Source organism: Prionailurus viverrinus, chromosome X (assembly GCF_022837055.1).
Source record: "Prionailurus viverrinus isolate Anna chromosome X, UM_Priviv_1.0, whole genome shotgun sequence".
Lineage (NCBI taxonomy): Eukaryota > Metazoa > Chordata > Mammalia > Carnivora > Felidae > Prionailurus > Prionailurus viverrinus.
Window position 1 is genome coordinate 39,652,996 of NC_062579.1, and position 15,689 is coordinate 39,668,684.

At 52.8% G+C, this 15,689-nt stretch overlaps 2 protein-coding genes across 6 annotated transcripts in view; one reads left to right on the plus strand and one right to left on the minus strand.

Annotated features, from left to right (window-relative positions):
- CCDC22 (coiled-coil domain containing 22) lies at positions 1-13,468 on the plus strand. Its single transcript, XM_047843764.1, has 17 exons — positions 1-174; positions 1,268-1,445; positions 6,487-6,619; positions 7,396-7,502; positions 7,648-7,714; positions 7,823-8,001; positions 9,568-9,762; positions 10,305-10,367; positions 10,452-10,571; positions 11,116-11,235; positions 11,322-11,438; positions 11,546-11,647; positions 11,733-11,840; positions 12,118-12,213; positions 12,460-12,519; positions 12,599-12,673; positions 13,110-13,468. Exons 1-17 carry the CDS (start codon positions 125-127, stop codon positions 13,221-13,223), a joined length of 1,884 nt encoding a protein of 627 aa, XP_047699720.1. The 5' UTR covers positions 1-124; the 3' UTR covers positions 13,224-13,468.
- The window catches only part of FOXP3 (forkhead box P3), a 14,971-nt gene continuing 12,690 nt past the window's right edge, over positions 13,409-15,689 (minus strand). For all 5 annotated transcript variants that reach the window (XM_047843768.1, XM_047843766.1, XM_047843769.1 and 2 more), the window contains exons 10-12: positions 15,500-15,576; positions 14,658-14,759; positions 13,409-14,448 (exon numbers count right to left, since the gene is read on the minus strand). In XM_047843768.1, coding sequence (XP_047699724.1) covers positions 14,299-14,448; positions 14,658-14,759; positions 15,500-15,576 — 329 coding nt within the window. In that variant the 3' untranslated portion in view covers positions 13,409-14,298. The remainder of the gene's footprint in view (positions 14,449-14,657; positions 14,760-15,499; positions 15,577-15,689) is intronic.

Here is a 15,689-nt window from a genome sequence, read left to right on the forward strand (position 1 = left end):
GTCTGTCCCCGCGCAGCCTGTGACACTCCTTGGACCGCGAGTGCAGAGCGGGGTTTCTACAGCCGCGCCTCTCTTGCTCGGACCCGGCCCTGGACCCGGCCTCAGACTCGAACACGGCTCCATCATGGAGGAGGCGGACCGAATCCTCATCCATTCCCTTCGCCAGGCCGGCACGTAAGGACACAGCCCCCGCCCACCCCTAAATACCCACATCCGGGGCTACAAAACTCTGGACCCAGTCACCCGGGAACCTTAAAACCCTGGACGTTGATATCCAGGGTTCCAACTTCCAGGACCCTAAGACACCCCTGGTCCCTTTCACAGACACATACGTGCGCGCGCGCGCGCACACACACACACACACACACACACACACGCAGGCACTGTGACATCAGGGGCTTCCCAAACCCTTTGACCCCGACACTTGGTAAACACTAAACTCCAGGATCCAGACATCTCGAGACCTTAAAACCTTGGAACCTCAAGACCCAGTACCCTGAAATCTGTGGATCTTGACATCAATACCTTGGGACCCTGATACCGGGAAAATCTAAGCCACCTGTATTTTGAGTACCAGGGAATTTAAACACCCAGGACCCCGGCACTCAAAAACCCTGGGCCTGGATACTTGGGAACCTTCAAACCCTGTTCCCCAACACCTGGGCTTTTTAAATCCCCAGATCCTAAAATCTGGCGATCTCAACACTTAGTGACCCTGACGCACAAGGACTTCTGTATTCGAGGCCCCTAAAACCCCAGGGTGCCAATATCTAGGGAGCCTTATGTCTGGATTGCTTGAAACTAGAAGGTCTTATTATCCAGGGATCTTGACATCTAGGGACCCTGACGTTTGGAAGTCCTGAAAACCCGGGCCTCCCAATATCTAGTCTCAAAACTCCAGGAGCTCAATATCTAGGGGCCCCTGACATGCAGGGAACATGATACCTGGGAATCCAGAAACCCAGAGAGCATGCCGCCTGGGTCCCTTGCCCTTCCCAGACCCCAGAAATTTAAGACTTTTAATCATAAGGAAATTTGAGATTTTTTTGAATTCAGATCCCTTCCGTCCACCATTAGGACCTAAGGACTTCCCCAGTTCTTAGTTTTCCAAATGGAAGTCACAGTCACCAACACCTAGGACCTGTTTGAAATGTGGCCATCCTCCCTACTCCCACCTGATACTAATGCTTCCAGAAGGCAGCAGGGCCCAGCATGATCCCCGTTTCCTGGCTACTTCCTACACCAAGCCTGCTCCCTTCTTTTTCAGGGCAGTTCCTCCAGATGTGCAGACCCTGCGAGCCTTCACCACTGAGTTGGTTGTAGAAGCTGTGGTCCGTTGTCTGCGTGTGATCAATCCTGCTGTGGGCTCTGGCCTCAGTCCTCTGCTGCCTCTGGCCATGTCCGCCCGGTTCCGCCTGGCCATGAGCCTGGCTCAGGCCTGCATGGTGAGTGCCCTCCTCCCAATACACACAGCCTCTTCCTTCCTCCTTCACAAAGTTACTAAGTTCCTTTGAAACTCTTGCCTTTCCTTTCTGACACCTCCCCTGGTGGCTTAGTGTTCATTAGTGGTTAAGGATGTTGGGTCTATGGTCAAACCGTCCAAGTTGCTCAGACTCTCACTATACCGCTTGTGAACTGTTTTACCGTAACCCTTCTGGGCTTCAGTTTCCTTATTTGTGAAACTGAGATGATAAAAGTAGAGTCCTTATGGGCATTAAATGAGTTGATCTAGTTTGTGATGCTTAGCACCAAGAGGCTCTGAGTAATGTCATTTCTCCTAGCTTGCTGGCTCTGCGACTTTGGGTTAGTCTCTTAATATCTTTGGGCTTCAGTTTCCTCACTTGCAAAATGGACGTAAGAATTGTACCCACCACATAGGGTTGCTATGAGCATTAAAAATGAGCTGATATGTAAAAAGCTGGATATAATAAGCTTTGTGCAAGTGGTTTTACTCTTCTTAGATAGGCCCGATCTGGCTGCTTGCATCCCAGCAACCTATGGCTTTTAATGAATGTAAACATGGCCAAACAGACCTAGTATATGGTGGTAGGGTGAAAATTTCCATTTAGCCTCTGGGGACAGGGCGGTCAAGTTTCTTGAGTTTGTACCTTGCTTACGTAGTGTCTGTCTCTTAACAGTAGGCTGTGGGGCTCTGTCCTTCCCTTAGATCTCAGGTTCACTTTGCTCTTAGGGGTTCTCAGGTTCTTCTCTCTGGGGCCCTTGGTGCCCTCTCGAGCCTGGCAATCTATCCCCTGGCCTGGGGCTGTTTTCTCGAGGATGACACTTTTTAAGGGAGAAGTTCTGTTCTCTTAGACCAAGGACAGTACACCGTGATGTTGAGGAGGAGTTGGGGATCTGACTTCCCCCGTTTCTCTGTTCCTCTCTTCTGTTTGTGTGGCCTCTCACTGGATCTGGTGTTGGCTTACCTGCGCTTACACTCTCTCTAGCGTGGGGCAGAGAGTGTGGCCAAGAGGGACCCTCGATTGGCCCCAGAACCTCCATTTGCCTGCAGTAGGCAGAAAAGGTCTCTTCTAACCCAGCTGGATGCTTCCATGTTCGGCTGTCTGCCTCTTCATGTGCCCCATGCCTGGAACTACTTTCTGCCACTCAGCCACCTCCATAGTTTGGTGTCTATCACTTCACACACCTGACTCCTGGAATGAGTTTCTATATCAGTCACAACTCTTTGATTGCAGGTGTCGGAAAGAACCCAAAGTAAGGTAGCTTAAAAGCCAGTGGTTTTCACACTCTTTTGACTGTGACCTTATGTTGTGACCTAATACACACACATGCAGGTAATAATGATGTTTTCTGAGTGTATGCCCTGTGTTGGGCACTGTGGTGACATGATGTTAACTTACTTAATTCTTGCGACAACTTTCAGAAGTAGATACCATTGGTATCCCTTTTTTCAGATGAGGAAAGCAAAGCACCAAGAAATTAAGTGATTTGCCTGAGGTCACAAGGTTGGGAAGAGGCAAAACTTGGATTTGGATCCAGGAAGTCTGCTTTCAGAGCCCATGCAGCTCCAGACCAACAGCAACTCTGGCAGAGAAAAAGGCTTTCTGGGCCGGTGTCTCAGTCCTCACCCAGAACCCCGATGGGGCCTTTGATCTCTTAAGGCAGACACATAGGGAAAGTACTATCAGCCCCATTTTACAGCTAGGAAACTTGAGTTTCCAAGTGGTTAAATAACTGGCCCAAGGCTTTATAGCCAGTAAGTAGCAGTGGATGGATTTTAACTCCGATCTTTTTATACCAAAGCCTGGAAAATTATTTCTAAAATAAAAATAAAAATTTCTAAAAAATTATTGTTTTGAGTAGGTCATTTTATTAGACAGGGTCCAGTCTGGAGATAGAAACCCCAGCAGTAGTTGGAACAGGGAAATTTTGATATAAAGAATTGTTAACCAAGGGGCGCCTGGGTGGCTCAGTTGGTTAAGTGTCCGACTTCAGCTGGAGTCATGATCTCATGGTTTGTGGGTTTGAGCCCTGTGTCAGGCTGTGTGCTGACTCTTAGAGCCTGAAGCCTGCTTTGGATTCTGTGTCTCCCTCTGCCCCTCCCTGCTCATTCTCTGTCTCTCTCTGCCTCTCAAAAATAAATAAACGTTAAAAAATTTTTTTAAAGAAGTGTTAACCAAGTAAAAGGTGGTTAGCTATTGAAGGGATAAAAGGGATCTCCAAGGTATGACAGAACAAACATGATACCTGGCTGAGGCTCCCATTCCAGACTGTTTACCCCATTACCCTGCCTGTCTGCTATAAGGGAGTTACTTTGATTGGTTTCTTGTGTGTCTTTCTGGTTCTTCTTTTTTTTTTTTTAATGCAGATATAAGCAAATGTGAATATACTTCTTTCCCCTTTCTTTTTCATTTCTTTCTTTCTTTTCGTATTAAAGAGATTTTAATTGCCCAGTTTCTGGTTATAAGCAATGGTTCATGACTCATACTAAAAGTCCTTTCCACCTAACTTAATAACTGTCTAAGGTACATAACAAACCATGAAGCAAGTCGAGAGCATATTTCTTTGAAATAGTCTAATGGGGCGCCTGGGTGGTGCAGTCAGTTAAGCGTCTGACTTCAGCCAGGTCACGATCTCGCGGTCCGTGAGTTCGAGCCCCGCGTCAGGCTCTGGGCTGATGGCTCAGAGCCTGGAGCCTGTTTCCAATTCTGTGTCTCCCTCTCTCTCTGCCCCTCCCGTTCATGCTCTGTCTCTCTCTGTCCCAAAAATAAATAAACGTTGAAAAAAAAAAAAGAAATAGTCTAAAACACCTGTATCAGAAAGTGATCCACTCGGAGCATTTTATTTAACATGATTAGACAGCCTGTCCTTCCTTTTCGTGGCATTTCATATTCTCTGTTTCCTGGTGGTTTTTCTCCAGAGAGCACATCTATATACTCTGCAGAGTCTGGAAGGGAAAAAGCAAAACCAAAAGCCTGCTTCCTGGTTTGAAGCTGGGGAGAAAAGGCCCTCTTATAACTGTCAGGAGGGTCGACTTGAGGTCATCTTTGAACCACGTGAAGTTTTTTTTTTCAGAGCCCTTCACTTTCCAGGTCTCTGCCCCTTTTTATTTCTTCTTTAGCAGCTTTTTCGTTAGTTTGGCTGTTGTGTTGAGGAAAGTCTCTATGAGTTACTGGCGCTACGTTGTAAATTAATCAAGTGTGTTGTTTGGTTAGACTTTGCCAAATTGCCCTCCCTGGGCTTTGTTTAATTTTGGCCTTCCCAACAGCAGTGTAGGAGAGAGCACCTGTTTCTCCACAGCCTTGTCCACTGATTTTTGCCTGTTCAGTAGGTGAGGAATGGCATCTCAGTATAGTTTTTCTCCTCAGCTTTGTACTTTGACAAACTTTCAAATTTAAAGAAAAACAAAAGTGGAATGATAACCCCTGTATAACCCTTGTATACCCTTCTCCTAGTTTCCTATAGTGTTAACATTTTGCTCCATTCTTGTCTCTGTATATAGATGCGCACGCACACACACACACACACACACACACACACTTTTTTTTGCTGAGCCATTTGAAAGTGGAAGACAGCATGACACTAAAATTTTCAGCATGCCTCTCCTAAGTAGAAGGATATTTGCCAGCATAACCACAATGTTGTGATCACACCCGTGAAATGTAATATTGATAGTATATATTAGTATTGACAGTATATATCAGAATACCAGTATCTAATACCTAGTGCGTGGCCAAATATCCCCCGTTGTCCCCAAAAATATCCTTTGTAGCGTTTTTTTTTTAAACCTGCAGAATCTAATCGAGGATCACACATTTTATTTCACTGTTGTGTCTCTAATCAGACACATCCTACAGTCCTCCCTTGTTTTTGTTTCTTTGTTTCTTTTGTGATGAGGAATGTTTCTGAAGAGTCTAAGCCAGCTGTTGGATGGAATGCCCTATGATTTGAGTTGGTCAGAGTGTTTTCTGATGATTAGATGCAGGTTTTGGGCAGGAACACTGCCAGAGCAATGGGGGCTCCCTCCCAGCGTGCACCTGGAGAAGAGAACGTCGGGTGGTCCCGGGTCGGTGATGCTTGTGTGAGATCTCTCAATGTGCTTTCAGTTTGTGTCTTTCTTATAAGCAAGGTTGGATATATTTGCCTATGTTTAAGGGCCATTTTCATTTCTTTTTCTGTGAACTGCCTGTTCCTATCTTTTGCCAACTTTTCTCTTGTATTACCAGTCTTTTATTGCTTCAGGTTTTTGTTTTCTTTTTTTGAGATTTATGTATATAGAGAAAGCATGAGTCAGGGAGAGGGGCAGAGGGAAAGGGAGGGAGAATCCCAAGCAGAGCCCGATGTGGGGCTCGATGCCATGACCTGGGGATCATGACCTGATCCTGTTTACTAGGTCGATTTATTCTTTGTGTGTGATAGGAACTCCAAATATTTTTTTTTCCATCTTGTCATCACTGTTTGACTTTGTAATTATATTCTTTAAAATTTTTGTTTCGGACACGAGGGTGGTTCAGTTGGTTAAATGTCTGACTCTTGATTTCAGCTCAGGTCATGAACTTGTGATTCGTGAGTTCAAGCTCCTCATCAGGCTCTGCACTGGCAGCAAGGAGCCTTCTTGGGATTTTCTTTCACCCTCTCTCTCTCTTCCCCTCCCCTGCTCTTGTTCTCTCTCTTTCCTTCTCTCTCTCTCTCTCTCTCTCTCTCTTTCTCTCTCAAAAACAAATAAATAAACATTAAAAACTTTTGTTTCTTTTCATGTATTCAGAAATATTCATTTTCTCTTTTATGGCCTCTGGATTTTGGCTCATAGTTAGGCCAGAGCTTTAATCTTATTTCTTGCTCTCTGTAGCATTGACTATAATCACTCTGTGGCTTCCCCCAGAGGTCTGGAAGCCTTGGGGAGCCAAGGGGAAGTTCAGAGAGTAGTGGTTGGTGAGAGAGTGGGAGCATTTGTGGTCTAGGCCCAGGGCTCCCAGGGCAGGAGGATTCTGGCTGCCTAATAGAGGCTACCTCCCCAACCCCCAGGACCTGGGCTATCCGCTGGAGCTTGGCTATCAGAACTTCCTCTACCCCAGTGAGCCTGATCTCCGGGATCTACTTCTCTTCTTGGCTGAGCGTCTGCCCTCCGATGCCTCTGAGGATGCAGATCAGCCTGCAGGTATGGGGTGCCCAGGGCGTGGTGGGGTGAAGAAGAGTGTGGCAGAGGGGCCGAGAGAGGTGGAGGTGGTAAAAAGGTTGGGGGTGTGTGGGATGTGTCTTTGGGAGAGCTGGGTAGGAGAGGAAGATTGGGGCTGGGGGAGGGGAGGCAGTGCAGGGGGAAGGGGGTCTGGGCTTGGGCTGCCCCAGGTGGGGAGTTTGTTCTGGGAGGGTCCTCTCTGCCTCACCTCCTCCTTGCCACCCCCCCCCCCCCCCGCCAACCACATGGGCCTCCTTGGTGCTTCTCAGCCACTCCAGGCATCAGGGCCTTTGTATTTGCCAGATTATTCTTCCCCTTGATATCCTCCTGGTTCACCCCCTTACCTTTTAGAGGTTTTGTTCACATGTCCCCTTGGGGAGGCCCTCCTCAGACTGCCTTGTTTAAAATGACATGCTCCTCTCTGCAGTCTTTACCCTCCTCTTGGATCACCATCCGACAGTTTTCTGTATCGTACTCATGACCTTTGTCATGTTCTCCTCTGCCAGCATGCTGGTTTCATGAGGGCAGGGATGTTCACTGCCATCAGTTTGTTCACTGAAGGATCCCAAGAGTCTAGAACAGTGACTGGTCCATAGTAGGTGCTCAGTAAGTGTTGAATGGCCAAGTGTGAGAACCACAGCTAGACAGATCTGCATCTCTGGGACGGGGTCAGGGAGCCACGGCTGCTTTCCTGGCATATGCATTTTTGGAACTGTGGCACTGTCACCTGATTGATACTCCTTCCCCACTCTTCATAGGTGACTCAGCTATCCTTCTCCGGGCCATCGGGAGCCAAATCCGGGACCAGCTGGCCCTGCCCTGGGTCCCTCCTCTCCTTCGCACTCCCAAGCTACAGCACCTCCAGGTGAGACCCCCCCCCAACTCATATCGATGTTGCTCATCCCTAGCTTGCCCCCCCGACCCCAGGGGGCTCAGGTTTTTGACCCCCCCTCCCACCAGTGCCCCTATCACAGTTCATCATGGAGGCTCTGATTCTGCTCTCCCACCAGGGCTCTGCCTCCCAGAAGCCTTTCCACACTACCAGGCTGGCCATGTCTGAGTTGAGTTCCAGAGGAGGTAAGTGTGAAGCTGCAGAGAGGGGCTGGAGAGAAGGGTAGAGGTGGGCCTGACCCTATGGCCAGGTGGCCAGGCAGGAGGGCTAGCTGACTATGTTCCTGCCTCCAGAGTCCCGGGAGTTCCAGGCGAGTCCTCTGCTGCTACCAGCCCCTACCCAGGTGCCCCAACCCACTGGGAGGGTGGCCTCACTCCTCGAATGCCATGCCATCCAGCTCTGCCAGCACATGGGCCGGGACCACCCTGGGGATGAGGACTGGGTCCACCGGGCACCACGCCATCCCACCCAGGTACTGCCCAATGCTTGGCTCCCCACTGCCAGGGCTCCTGCTCATGGCTGCTTCCTGCTGCTCCCGTCTCAGCTTCCCTTGGTCCTCTGCCCCCTCCTTTCCCCACTTTGTCCTTCATCATCCCCCCTCTGCATGCATGCACCTCCCTGGCTCCTCCCCTGAGAGAACACTGGAGCCAGAAAGACTGTGGGCCTCGGACAAGTCAGTATCCCTCCCCAGAGCCTTGGTTTCCAATTCTGAGATACAGGAGCTGATAGTACCCCCCCCCCCCAGCTCAGGCTAGTGCTTGACTGAACCACGTGTAGGCTCCCAACAACCAGAATGGTCAGGACTTGCCCCCTTCCTTCCTGTTTCTACTACCTTTTTCCCACCCCTGAGTGTCTCATTCTTTCTCTGTCTCTGCCACTGTCACCAATACTCATTTTTTTCTGTCCCTAGATCTCTGCACTGTCTTTTCTGGTCACTGTCTTTCTTGTTCTGTGGCTTTGCCACCCCTCCTTCCCACCCTTCTGTCTGTCTCCTCATGTCTGTACTGCGTCTCTCCCCTTCCCATCTGTTCACCTCTGTAACTGTCTGTTCTGTTTGCCCCCTGCCTCCCCCACTGCCACTTGTTCCATCTTTACTTCTGTCCATCTTTTTGAAACTTACAGAGATTTTCGAACACAGAAATAGAATATTCTAATGAATCTTGTGGAGCTGTAATCCACCTTCAACTATAAGCGTCTCACCAATCTTTCTTCATCTGTTCTCCCCCGATTTTTTTTCACTATTATTTTATTTTAAGAAAATGTTTATTTATTTTGAGAGAGTGAGTGAGAGCATGGGTGCAGGGCAGAGAGAGAGAGAGAGAGAGAGAGAGAGAGAGAGAGAGAGAGAGAGGAATATATCCCAAGCAGGCTCCACACTCAGTGCAGAGCCCGACACAGGGCTCGATCTCATGACCAGGAGATCACGATCTGAGCTGATATCAAGAGTCAGTTGCTTAACTGACTGAGCCACCCAGGTGCCCCCTTTCAGTATTATTTTAAAGCAAATTCCAGTATTCATGCCATTTCAACTGTAAATACTGCAGTATACATCTCTTAACTCATAAGGGCATTCACTTTTTAAAGTAACCACTGGGTCTTTTTCACACTGAGTAATATTAACAATGATCTTTTAATACTGTCACTGAGTTTGTAATCAGATTTCCTCAGTTGTCTCAAAACTACCTCTGTCCCCCACCCCATTCCACTCTGCGTCTACCTGCTTCTCTGCCCAGCACCTCTGGCTCTCTGTCTCTGCTCTGTCCCCACATAGCCTTTAATGTTCCTCTCTTATTTGGGAGCTACTGATTTGCTCTTCTGGTGTGGAGAGAAGTGTGGCTGTGAGGAGAGGACCCTGTCCTTGGGGAGCTCCCAGACCGGTGGGTCAGGAGAGGGGGACTGGGCCCCCTCGGTGGGAGAGGCTACTGGGTGGCCATGACTGGTTGGTAGCACTTTGTCAGGCAGCTCCCTGGAGGAGACAGGGCCTTGGGTGCCTAGTGGGCCTCTACGCCCTCCTGTCTGCCCTGCCATCTGTTTCCAGGAGGACACACGGGCTCAGCGGCAGCGGCTACAGAAGCACCTGGCTGAGCATCTGCGCCACACCTGGGGCCGGCCAGGGGCCCCTCTACAAACCCGAGACCTGGGGGAGCTGCTGCAGGCCTGGGGTGCTGGAGCCAGGACTGGTGCTTCCAAGGGCTCCCGCTTCACACACTCAGAGAAGTTCACCTTCCATCCCGTGAGTGTGTCTCAATGGACACCGGCGTGCTGACGGGGCCGAGGCAGGCTCACAGGGTTGCTCTGTGTACAGACAGCACACTTTGTCCACACAGGTTTCTGTGTTCCCACTGGGCATGCCCTCTCCGCACTGGGGTGGATACCCAGAGGGGTCCCTTGGGTTCTCAGGGGCTTCAGTGGAGAGAGGGTGGAGGGCAGGAGACCATGTAAGGGTGTTGGAGTGCTCTTTGTGCAAACCCCAGCTTCCCCCAGACAGTCTCCTCTGGAGGTATCTTCTGTCCTTTACCCAGAAGGGTGCTGATCCTTCTCATGGGCAGGTGGGCGGGAGCTGTCAGGGTCAGGGAGGTTTCTTTATGAGCAAATGCTTCCAGCCTGTGGTCTCAGAGAGTGCCTGGGTCCTTATACACTCAGTCTGACAGCTGTCGGTGGTTGAGTGGACATGAGGATGGTGCAGGGAGGGCACTTAGAGGGGGTGCTAAGGCTGGGTTGGGAGGGGCAGGGCCTTTCCTCAACAGTCAGGATACTCCCTTCTCACTCCCCCAGGAGCCTGAGGCCCAGGCAGCCCAGGTGTCTGACGTGCTGGCCACCTCCCAGCGGCCTGAACAGGTAAGCGGAGCAGTGGCGGGGGTTCTGGGCCCTTGCCTGCCTGCTGGGCCCGACACCCCCATCCAATTGGCCTGTGCCTCCCAGGACACACGGGCAGCTCAAGAGCAGGAGCTGGAGTCTCTTTGGGAACAACTGGAGGGAGTGAAGCATAACATTGAAGAGGTTGAAGCCAACATGAAGACCCTGGGAATCAGCCTTGTGCAGGTGGGAGGTGGGGGTGGGTCACAGTGGGGCCTAGAGGGACTTGAAGGGGCTGAGAGGACTCTGTAGGGGTCTGCAGATGTTAGAAGGGTTCACAGGCGACCTTGGGGACCTGTGGGCTCTTGATGATTCAGAAAAACCAGTGGGGGTGAGAGAGGGATGTAGGGTCGGGGGGTTGGACCTATGGGGTTGGGTCACCTGTGGGCATCAGTCAGGCCATGTGTGTGTCTATGAGAATCAGGAGGGGTGCGAGCATCTGTGGGCATCTGTGTGGGCATGACGGATCTGTGTGGGCAGGGGCTGGTGGGCCTTGTCAGGGTTCCTGGGGGTCATTGTGGACGTGGAGGGGTCAGAGGGGACTATGGGTGTCTCTCACCGCTTGTAGGTTTTTGTGGCAATCAGGACGGGCCAGGGGGCCAATAGAGGGTAGAGGGATGTGTTGTCATCTGTGGGGGCTCAGGCTAGGCTAGGGCTTTCCAGGCTCAGTGGGGGATGTGGTGTGTGGCTGGGCTCCTGCAATGACGGCAGTGGGGGTCACGGGTGCCAGGTGGAGACCGAGTGTCGGCAGAGCGAGCTGAGCACGGCGGAGCGTGAGCAGGCCCTGCGCTTGAAGAGCCGGGCTGTGGAGCTGCTGCCTGACGGTGCTGCCAACCTCGCCAAGCTGCAGGTGGGGCTGGTGCCATGGCTGGGTGGGAGGGTTGGAGTCGGAAGGGTCCTGTGTGATGGGTATCCCCTACCACCACCCCCACCTAGCTCGTGGTAGAGAGTAGTGCCCAGCGGGTGATCCACTTGGCGGGTCAGTGGGAAAAGCACCGGGTCCCTCTCCTGGCTGAGTACCGCCACCTCCGAAAGCTCCAGGACTGCAGAGAGGTAGGTTGTGGGGTCCTGGGCTGTATGTGGGGGGCAGGTTCAGTCCCTCCCTAGGGGGCCATTCCTGTGCTCTGCTCACTGTCCCTCTGCCCATGGGGTCCTGGCAGCTGGAATCTTCTCGGCGGCTGGCAGAGATCCAGGAGCTGCACCAGAGTGTACGGGCAGCTGCTGAAGAGGCCCGCAGGAAGGAGGAGGTCTATAAGCAGCTGGTAAGGCCTGCATGGGGAGCCCTGGGTGGTTCGGAGTGGGTGGGGGTGGGGGTCCCAGGGGAATGTCTGCTGTGTCCCCACCTAGGTATCAGAGCTGGAGACCCTGCCTCGAGACGTGTCCCGGCTAGCCTATACCCAGCGCATCTTGGAGATTGTGGGCAACATCCGAAAGCAGAAGGAAGAGATCACTAAGGTGCACCATCATGGCTGTGGAGGGTTGGGGCACACGGGCAGGCACGCCCAAGGGGCAGATGTGTGTAGCATGGCCACATGGATACCCCACTCCCTCCGAAAGGCAGAGCTGTGTAGCCATACCCCAACACAGAGCGGTCCTACCCAGTCCACTCCAGCCACACCCGATGCAGTGACTCACACCCTGTCTGGATGTGAGAGCATGAGCACAAATGCCCTCAGCTGGCCGGCTAGTCTGTGCCAGACATGGGCTTATTGGCTACACTGTTCTCCACCAGATCTTATCGGACACAAAGGAACTTCAGAAGGAAATCAACTCCTTGTCTGGGAAGCTGGACCGGACATTTGCAGTGACTGATGAGCTTGTTTTCAAGGTGTGGGACAGGCTGGGCCAGGTGGAGGGGTGGGGGGCGGTGCTAGGCTACTGCCTGCCTGTCTGCTCACAGGTTGGCTTGGGTCTAGGCCCTGTGTGAGCCTTGTAGGTACACTGCTGCTTGGGCCTGGCTGTGCGCCATGGAGGATGAAGTCAGGGGAGTGGGAGAGGGTGGCCTTGTGGGGTCCTGGAGGTGGTAGATGTGGGGAGCGTGGGGGAGGCCCACTGATCCCTTCTGTCCGGTCAGGATGCCAAGAAGGATGATGCCGTTCGGAAGGCATACAAGTATCTAGCTGCTTTGCATGAGGTGAGTGGAGAAGCGTGCCTGGGGCTGCCTGGGGTGGGGCATGGTTGGGGTGCAAGCCTTCTGCTCCTGCCATCCCCAGAACTGCAGCCAGCTCATCCAGACCATTGAGGACACAGGCACAATCATGCGGGAGGTTCGAGACCTTGAGGAGCAGGTGAGGCTTGGGGTAGGAGGGGAAACCAAGACAGGCCAGTGGACAGCAGCTTGGTTAACATCACGAGAGGCTGTGGGACCAGACACAGCCTGTGGCTGGACTCTCAGCCATGCCCCTTAGTAGCTGTGTGTGTGTAATCTGGCATAGGCCAGTGGCCTTCTCTGAGCCTCAGTTTCCACCCCAGAGGTCTTCACACCTGCCTCCCAGGGCTTCAGCTTGAGTATGCGGTGGCTAATCCTGCCATATAGCAAATGATGCTTTAGGTGAACAGATGACACGTGCAGAGGCCTGTCGGTGGGACACAGCAGGCTATTGTTGGAGGAGGGTGGGGGGAGCACGGGAGGGGCCTTGAGTGGCCTCCATGGAGGCAGGGTGGCGAACAGGAGCTGGAAAGGGGGCCCGGACCACTGAAGGGATGTGATTCGCGTTGCCTTAGATCGAGACGGAGATGGGAAAGAAGACCCTCAGCAACCTGGAGAAGATCCGCGAGGACTACCGAGCCCTTCGCCAGGAGAACGCTGGCCTCCTGGGGCGGGTCCGTGAGGCCTGAGGAGCCCCCAGCATAGGTCTCCTCCTGGCCTTAGGCAGGGATTTGGGATGTTGGGGGCCATGGCCAAGCGCTTGCCCTAGCTATTCCCTCTGTTGGCTGTGCAATTCCTCCTCCTATGGCCTTAGCTCCAGACCCCTGCCCACCTGACCCCAACCCTTATCTGGGGTGATCATCCAGAGTGTGGGAATTTGGCTACAGTTTATTGGGGTTAGGGCCTTGGATCCTGAATAAATGAGGGGCTCTGACTGCAGTCTAAGCTGAGGCATGGATGGGGACGTAAGGCACAGAACGGGGGAGGTGGGGTGGGTGACAGGAGAGGCATGGGGTATATTTGGTAATTCAGTGTGTGTGTGGCTGTGAAAGCCCATGTGGGACTCAGGAAATCCACTGTGGCGCTGTGTGGGTGTGCGCACACGTGAGATGCACAGGTGTGTTCTGATGGGCTGTGTGACCAAGAGGATTTGTTGGGAGCTGCTGGAGGATGTGTGTGACTGGTATGTGTCTGTGTGGTTCTTTGGGTCCTGAGATCCTGAAGCTACCAAGGCTGCTTGGGCACACCCCGTGTGGCCCTGTACCTATGGGCCTGGAGGATGGTTGTGGGTGTGTGCTTTGGGGTATGTGGGCTGACAGAACTGTGCTCAGGTGCGATCGTCTGCGTGATTGCAGATTTGAGGTTGCCTGGGTGTGCTGTGGCAGGCTCTTTGTGTTTTGGTGCTTGTATTGCATCCGAGGGACAGGACTGTGACTGCCTGTGTGTCTTTTTGAGCCCCCAGGGTCATCTGGGAGAGTGACTGAGGCAGGCCATGTGTGTGGTTGGTTGCAAAGGCTCAGTTTGGCTAAAGAGCTTGTAGGAAGCCAGGCCTCTGTGAGCAGCCTTGGTGCAGAGCATATGATCTAGGAGGGTAGTCAGCTGAGGATCAGGGTCCCTGGCAGGCAAGACTGTGCACCCCTCACTTCTTGGTCCCTGTGGGCACATCTGGGGCCTGCCACCCCTGCCCCAGGCCACTTCCACCACCCCCACCCCGTCCCCCGTTTCGGCCCCTGTCCTTCCTTCCTCCTTTCCTTGGTCTTGAGATTAGGGGCCAGGTGTGGGGTTGGAACACCTGCTGGGCCTCTGGCTCCTCTTCTTGCGGAACTCGAATTCATCCACGGTCCACACGGCCCCCTTCTCACTCTCCACCCGCACAAAGCATTTGTGTAGGCTCAGGTTGTGGCGGATGGCATTCTGTGGAAGGAAGGCCGGCCAGGCCAGGGGCAGGGGAGATGGGTAGGCAACCATCCTCCAAGGTCAGCACTACTCACCAAAAACCGGCCTCCTGCCCCTTTCCAGCATGCCTGCAAGCCCAGCCTCAGGCCCTCCCACTCCTGAACTTGGTGCAGCACCACGGTGGCATTTGAGGCCCTCCCAGCCACCACCACCCCAAAGGACCTCACCTTCCAGGTGGCGGGGTGGTTTCTGAAGAAGGCAAACATGCGTGTGAACCAGTGGTAGATCTCGTTGAGGGTCCGCTGCTTCTCAGGAGCCTCCAGGATGGCCTGGGGGTAAGGGGGTGTGGGGGTAAGGGAGCCACTCCCTCATAGTTGGGCTGAGGGTGGCAGTGTCTGACACGGGTAGAACTGTGGGAGCTTGATTTGTTTGGATTTAGGAATGGGTTTAAGGGTCAGAGATGATGGCTGCAGTGAGGTTCTGGGTCAGGATGTCAGGATGGGGCTAGGGATAGGTAGGGGAATGTGTGATGTTGTGTAGGGATTAGGTGTGGGCCTAGGATGAAGGTCTAGGCAGGCCCTGATGAAAGTTCTGGGAAGGCATTAGGGAGATTCAGATGAAGGGGTTGGCATGGGGTGAGGACAAGGGTCAGACAGGTGTCACAAGGAAGTGGTTAGAGGCAGGGTCCAGCTGGGGGATATGTGGGCACATTGGGATATGTGAGGACTAGGGAAGGAGTTAGGATAATTATCTGGGGTGGGTTTAGGGCCAGGGGCAAAGATCAGGTTGGTTTGGGGGCTATTTTACAGGTCCAGGAGGGGGTTAAGTATGGGGTTGAGATGGGCATAAGGGAAGGGGTGGGTCAAGGGCCTGAATCTGGCCTGGGTAGTGGTTAGGTTTGGGCTCGGGGCAGGTCTGGGGTGAAGCCAGCGTGGGGGTCGCATCTGAGACATGGGTTTGTTCGTGCAGGAGCCTGTACTGGGGGCACTCAAGAGGAAGGCTGGGACTGTGGGAGGCTTGTCCCCACCCCGTTTCTTTTCCTTCTCCATGGTCTGTGCTGCCTGCTTACCCAGCGGATGAGGGTGGCATAGGTGAAGGGTGGCCGCATGTCGTGGAACTTGAAGTAATCCATGTTGTGGAAGAACTCTAGGAATGGGGGAGAGTCAGGTCCCATTCCGGGGCTCCTCGCCCCCTCTCCCATCCTCCAGTCTACAAGCAGAGTCTACGCAGCTAAAATCCTAAAATCCCTTGCTAACAGC